This window comes from Poecilia mexicana, unplaced genomic scaffold (genome assembly GCF_051168715.1).
Source record: "Poecilia mexicana isolate PSO_F unplaced genomic scaffold, ASM5116871v1 scaffold_19, whole genome shotgun sequence".
NCBI classification, from domain to species: Eukaryota; Metazoa; Chordata; class Actinopteri; order Cyprinodontiformes; family Poeciliidae; genus Poecilia; species Poecilia mexicana.
Window position 1 is genome coordinate 12,336,778 of NW_028263388.1, and position 7,444 is coordinate 12,344,221.

Genomic DNA, 7,444 nt, shown 5'->3' on the forward strand with positions numbered 1-7,444 from the left:
GGGGGTGGGGGGGTTGCCATGGAAACCAGCACAGGCGCTACCCTGAGCCTTTTCCACCCTGGATAAAGCCGAGCTGCACATGCTCTGCAGAGGAGTGCAGCGTGGGCAGCACAAGCCTTATTTTTATTTTTTCTTCGTCTTGTTTATTTTGTTGTTGTGCAACAAGTCAGATTCAATAGGTTCACGCCTGAAATTTAGACTTTAGATTAAAGCGGCACAGAGCGAGATGTGGAAAAAAAACCTGAATTTGTTTACACAATTTAGTAACTATGTCATCAGGGAAAGTGTGTCGGAACAAACACTTGACCAAACAGAATCGGATGCATATTTATTTATCGTGCTGTCAGCCCTCTGGCCCCGGCGGCTCTATATTCCCATCACTTCCTCCTCCCACTCCACCAGAGAGCAATTATCACACAGTCATCTTCTCGATTTCCATCACAGTAACATTATCTCACGTTTCTGTCTCCCTCAGCGGCCCCACGGTTCCCGCTGATTATATTCTCACTGGCTGAGTCCCTCCATCGATCCTGTCGGAGAGCAAACGAGGCAAAGCCCCAGTTCACCCGCAGAGGGTCTAACTGGATGTGACAGTCTCTAAAAGCCCGGCCACTACCGCTCTCTGCTCCAGAAACACAGAATGGGTTGATCCTTCCATAGCTCTCCTCCATGGTTTCTTCACTTCATTTTCTCGGCCTCTCTTCTCAGACATGCCCAGACCATGGTGTCTGCAGCAGTATATATAGATTCAGCTCCCGCTGTCCTTCTTAAATACCGTTATTTTCTCCTACACAATCATTCACGCTTTGATCACATGCACCTGTTCTCACATACGTATAGTCTTTTTAAACCTTTTTGGTTTAAAAATTTCTTTTGATGGATGATGTAAGACAAGAGGCGTCTAATGACTTCCTGAATCTTTGCTGATGTTAATTTTTAAATTTCCTGCCCCTTGATTCTGATAAAGCCAAAGTCTTTGTTACTTCCCTGTTTCACCAAGTATTTTTACTAGGTGTGTCATTTAGAGTAATTTGATAAATTCTTCAGTCATTCCTCATGTCTCTATATTTTATCTCCAGGAGTCGAACCCTCTTGTGATACTTTGATGTGTTCTTGATCTAAAATAGTCTTGGCTTTAAGATGGTCATTTTAACATTATTTTGATCACAGCAGCTGAAGTTCAAGTACATTCAGTTAAATTAAATTTGCTTTTAGATCAAAGATTTTGAGCCACCCTTCACAACTTTATATATCCTGTTATGACTCTTTTTTTTAATGCATTTTGTATTCTAACATCATCTTAATATGTCATCTGTTGAAACATTAGTTTTAAATACACCTCTAGTAACTAGTTAAACAAGTAGATAACTTGCTGCACTGATTGAGTGCTGTTGAACAAACTGGCAGCAGTTCCTTTTTTTTGTATTGTATGAGTTGATGGATTTTCAGATTTGATATAAAACTGTTTTGTTCTTTAAGAACAAGGGTGGGTTTACATACAGAAACAATTCATGAAAATTAGAAAAAATAATGTCTTTAGATTTCTTTACCACATGTATTCCAGATTATTTATATATATACCAGGCAGTAATTTGAATTTATTCGTGTTCTGTTACACGGTGTCTAAATCACTTTGAGACAATTTTTTTTTTTCCTTTTATAAAGCTTCATTCTTATGCAAAACAGTTTGGGATTTTTTTTTTTTTTTCGGTATTGCTGCGAAAAATGTCAAAGGCGCCTTTCTGAGTGAGACAGATAACTCGGTTTGTATGTATGATGATGATTTATGGTTCCTCACTGAGTGGGCGTATGTGTATACCTGTGTGAGTGTGACTGTATGATAAATGTGAGATACAGTTGTGATTATGATCCCGTTTATGTCAGAGAGAGGGTAAAACCATAATTTATAGCATAATCCACATTGTACAGAGTTTTCTAACGCTAAAGGATTTAATTTTAGTGGAGATGATCCTCCAATCATCTTTTTTGGCCTGCAGAACAGTGGAAAGAACGATCTGACTCCACCTCACGTTTGCGGAATCTAAGGAAGGATTTTGTGACGACAATGATGATGATTCAAACTTTTTTTCTTTCTGTCTATACTTTCATCCCCCTGCTTTTTGAATATTTATATGTCCCCGTTTACTGTTCTCTTCACAGTGAGAAGAGGAAGCTGCAGGTGAACATTACAAGCCCCATCCAGTGCAGCATGAACGGACGAAAGTGCACGGTCGTCGTCGAGCCAAAGATCAACCAGTCGCATCCGGACTTCACCAAGAGTCGAGCCGGCTACATCCTGGCTGTTCCTGGCAACTGAAGCGGGCCTGAAGAAGAAAAGCGTAACGGCTGATTTTAAACCATTCCGAGATTATGATGAAGATTGTTTTGATTTGCAGAGCTGCTGTTGATGTGGCAAGAAGCTCTATGTATGAATTGATTCTTTAAGCTAAGCCAAATTTGTCCTACATTTGCTAGTCGTACCATTGGAGAAGGCGATATCGGCTAAAAGAATATGCACTTATTACTTACCAAAGGGGAACTGTTGCTTTGGTTAAAATCTGTATTTGAGTTGATTTGCTTTGTGCAATATTTAGTTCGCTGTATACTGACTAATGTTAGTCGAGGTGAGGACGGATTATCTAAAAGCTGTTCTCAGAAACACCGTCGTTGCGTAATATCATCAAAATCCAAACGTTTCACAGGAATTTCTAATCCCTGAAGCTCCATCAGTTGGCCGGCTCAAATGGGAACCCTTGAAAAATGAAAAATACGGTTGATTATGTTTGCTTTAATGTGTACCATTTGTGTTTTCAAATACTACAATGCTACCAAACACCGTACCTATCTAACGGAGATAATGAAGAACCTGGAATGTCTGCTTTACTTCATGTTTACAGGTGTATCATGAAACTGGGCCAAAGTCTCAGTGACAGATTATTTTAGTTGTCATCACAGGATGTTTGTTAGAATGTGTTGAGCACATCCTGCTTACATAAGAATGGCAAAAAATAATGAACAGCAAGTAGCAAATTAAACTCTCATTTTATTTCATATTGTCTGTAGGCGTAAAACTCAATGCTTTATCAGAATTGCTTCCCAGCACTTCATACAGATGGAGATCATGTTTGAGTGAGACTAAAGATGCAGGTTATCTTTTCTAACTCCACTAGTTTGCTCAGAGCTTCACCTATAGACCACAGAGACGGGGTTGGACACATTTGGACAGTTCTTTTCATCAGTCAGCTCCTTGGAGACTTGTCTTTTACTTTTCTCAAAGCTTGGAAACCCACACAGCGCAAACCACATGATTTCACTTGGATTTGTCTTCCACAAGGTGTCAGTTGTGCTAAAGTCATCCCTTTGCTTTTTTGTGTGTTGGCTAAATATAGAATGTGTTTTTCTCTGTTTTGCAAAAGAATCTGTCAACACTGAATTTCACCAAACACAAATGTCACGTTTTAGGATGTGGATTTCATTGTACGGTAACGAATGGGGGGGGGAAAGATGGATATACAAAGTACAAAACCATTAAAAATAACGAGATTCACACAGTTTGGACAAAGGCGATGTCATCTAAAAGCCCCTGGCCATTCACACCACGAATACGTAGCTCACTCAAATAATATTCAAATCCGTCCTTGGATTGAACAGACAAAGTAGAGATTTTGGGCTCAAACTATCCTAACCCCATTTACCCATTGAGGTGAAATATTTATTTCTGATCTTTGTAACATTTTCCACAGAAAATCTTTCTTGTAGATGTTCTGGAGCTTTCATTAAAGTATTTGTTTCTAGAAAACAGGTTTCCCCCCCCCCCCATCTTACATTGTAGCTTACAAGCTAACTGCTATCATGCTAGCTTACAAGCTAACCACTAAGTCAAACAGTTTGCTGCTGCTGTGCAAGCTAGTTAGATGACCATTAATATAATATAACAAAGAAATATACCCAAATATTTTCTCAGATTTTTCTTCATTTAGTCTATTTTGATGTTAAAATCCATCCAGAGACTGAACAGAAAAAGCTAAAATTCTGACCTAAATATATATTTTTTCAACTAGTCGTCTAATCACTTTATCTATTTTACTGTTTTAGGATGTTGCTTTAAAAGGACCAATCAGATTGATTTGATTTCTGTTTACATGGCTCCTGGTGTTTAGGAGAGTCTGCTAATAATAGGAGCGACAAGACAGTTGTATTGAATTTGAAAGTAATCATTTTTTATTCATGCTGTCTTTATATTAAACATTAGATACGCTTAACTATAAAAAAAAACAAATAAAAAATGCATTCATGTACAGTTTCTTTGATACTTTGACTGTCGTTCTAGTTTTGATCCTGAAAGTTACTAGAGAGCTCCAGAACATTTACAGAAATGTTCACTTCCTTTGCCGTTTTCTTTGAACAACAGGAAATATCTGCCTAATCTCCCTGTTCTGCTTACAATTTCCACACAGCTGGTTATAGGAGGATTAAATGTCTTTCTAGATGTTTTAATGGGAATTGCATAAATGACCAAATCAAGCAAAAAGACACAAAAGGACCACACAGCCAAAAGCTCCCATTGTGTTTTCTCTGGACTAAAAGCTTTCTTTGTGCTTCACAACAGGAAGGAGAACTTTAGTGGACTTTCAGGCAGCACAGTCATCCAACTGTGTGGGATTTATCCAGATATTGTTTAATCACTTTGACAACGTTTCCACCTTTTGAAGAGTTACACATATTCAGTTGGTTAATGAAGCGCTTTCAGACGAGGAAAACTGTTGTGAAAATCGTAGCTAAAAAAAAAAAAATCGAATCAGGGAAGTGTTGCAGGTTTTACTAGACAGTCTACAAAGGAGTGTTGCTGTGCGTGTGTGTGAGCTGTAGCAGTGCAGCTCTGCATGCATGTCCTCCAGCGTGGTAATTTCCCACCGGATTTTCCTCTTTTCCCTCCTCTCCGCTCGGCTCTTCACCGCTCATCATTAGGATGGACTTTATGTCATTTCTTACTTCAGCGCTTCTCTCCGGGCCAGAGAGAGGTGTTGGTGAACAAAGCTTCATTTTTTTTATTTTTTTTTTGCTTTCTTTCCTTCTCCTGTCTCCCTCATTGCATGTCTCCACTCTACATCAAATCACTTGGTTCCTGGGCCAGCATAGCTCACCGTACTGCTGGGCGTTCAAGGATTTTTTTTTGTTTGTTTTGCTTCATGTTTTTTTGTTTTGTTTTGTTTTACTCTGTTATCATGAACTCAATGTTTTCAAGTAAAATTTAAAAATATACATATACAAGATTGCAAAGAAGAATTATGGATATCCCAAAGCATTTTATAGAGTGCACAGTATTTCAAATTTATCGTCATTTTACTACCAACAATATTTGATTGTTACTTTGTTAAATATTTCAGAAAGAGTTCGAGACAAATTTGGTACTTTCCGAAATATGGATAAGACTTCTCACTATCCGAGTTTCATGTTGCAACGAAGCTAAAAACAAAAAACTGTAAAGCTACGTACATCATTATTTATCACTAATCATGTAGCCATCGACGTTAATCTATATATTCACATATGGTGTGTTTTTCTGTTCTTATGCCGCACAAATGCTCACAATCTATCTGGCTACAAATCTGTTTTATTATTTTACGTATTTTGGAAATACACAGGGTTTTTTGGTACAGCAAAAAGAACTTTACTGTGAAAAGTTCTAATCCCTATTTTTTTTTTTCATATTTTACTTCCCATGAGTGAGATTTTGTTGTAATCCATCAAAATGGTATTATTCAAAAAATTGGAGAGAAAAAAAAAAAAAAAAAAAGGTTCTTGGGCCCTTAATGTTTTTGCTTTGGATTTTTGATGCTTTTTCGCTCAGCTCATCACAAAAACACAGTTTGTTCCCATTTCATTTCATGAATCTGTGAAACACACTTTTAAAAAAACAGATTTGTATTTTTTTTTTTTTTCCTTGACATGATCATTTCCAATCAACTATTTGCTGAAAATTTGGCAGACAACTAAAAGATGGTGCATGGAAGATCTTTATCAGACTTTCAAGACCTGATTTTCCACTGCTGTTCATCATCTGTATATATATATATATATATATATATATATATATATATATATATATATATATATATATATATATATATATATATAATTATTATTATTATTATTATTTTTTTTTTTTTTGTCCCGCATTTGTCAACTTTTCCTGTGCTCAATACGTAATGACAAGCTTGCGCAGTCTGGTCAGGAGCTGGACAGAAGACGGGAAAAAAGCAGCCAAAGTCCAAGGAAAAACTTTTAAAACAGAAAAGCCCAAAAGAACTAACAATCAAACCCACTTCCGTAGATTACTAGAAATTTTTCAATTTGGTAACAAATTATAAGAGTTCAAAGGTTGTTTCAAAATTATACACAGTACTTATACAATATAATCTCATGGCAAAACGCTCAAAACTGAGTTGTAGTTTCCCCAAGATATATAGTTCAAAATAAACCGTCACAAGCTGTAGGCTGGAGTAGTTTTCTGTTCTGCCCTTAGAGCAAATGAATAAAAGCCAAAAGCAGTCAAGTTCTTGCATCTGCACTTTTTAACTTTTGCTGATTTGTGGCTAAATCTGTAAAATTAACCCCTCAGGATATTCTGATCACTTGTTTCTGAAAAATACCGTACATTACAATGCATACATTATTATTATTATTATTATTATTATTTAAAGGAAAAATATGCAGTGTTGGCAGATTTATTTTTCTTTGATTTATTTTTGGGATATTTTTTAAAATTTGACATTCAGTTAATATAGAAATATTGTTAAAAACCATCTTATTTCTATTTATCCCATTAAACATTAGTCTAAATCTGTATGACAGCTTTTGTGCCATTACATCCTTCACCTCACTGTGATCTATTTTTTTTTTGTTGTTTTTTTTTTACCCAATCCATGTCAGCCAAATCACAACTGATTATATCTTCTCTCTGTAATTTCTGTTGTCAGCGGCTTTAAGTTAAATCTGTGTGTCTGCACCTTTCCTTCAATATGTGCCTAATTTTATATTAAGTTTATATTTTGTAATATTTCCATGATTAAAAAATATATATATCGCAAGTAAAACTAAAGGGAAATGCTGTAATTCTGTTATGCATAGTGTTTTTGTATGATTGAGGTTCAGCTGTTTATGATGTTCCACAATGATAAATATTGCATTAATCAATTTATTAATAAATGTATTTGCTTCAGTTGCTGCCTCTGACTGTGTCTGTTGCCTGTAATGCAGAGACTGACGTTGCGCTGGCAATAAAACTCAATTCCTCTCGGAAAAGTGACTGAAAAAGAAGCTGAGGCTTTAAATCTGCTTACATTTATTTTGTATTTTAAAAAAATGACTATTTCAGCCAGATTGTAAGCAAGTTTTATTTCAAAGAGTTGAAAGCATTTTTGGGTTGTACGATTCAGAACAT

At 36.2% G+C, this 7,444-nt stretch overlaps 1 protein-coding gene across 1 annotated transcript in view; it reads left to right on the forward strand.

Moving 5' to 3' along the window:
- Positions 1 to 7,222, forward strand: part of myo1d (myosin 1D) — an 86,645-nt gene extending 79,423 nt beyond the window's left edge. Inside the window, exon 22 of the mRNA XM_088001099.1 lies at positions 2,161 to 7,222. Coding sequence (XP_087857225.1) covers positions 2,161 to 2,317 — 157 coding nt within the window. The 3' untranslated portion in view covers positions 2,318 to 7,222. The remainder of the gene's footprint in view (positions 1 to 2,160) is intronic.
- Positions 7,223 to 7,444: the final 222 nt, after the last annotated feature.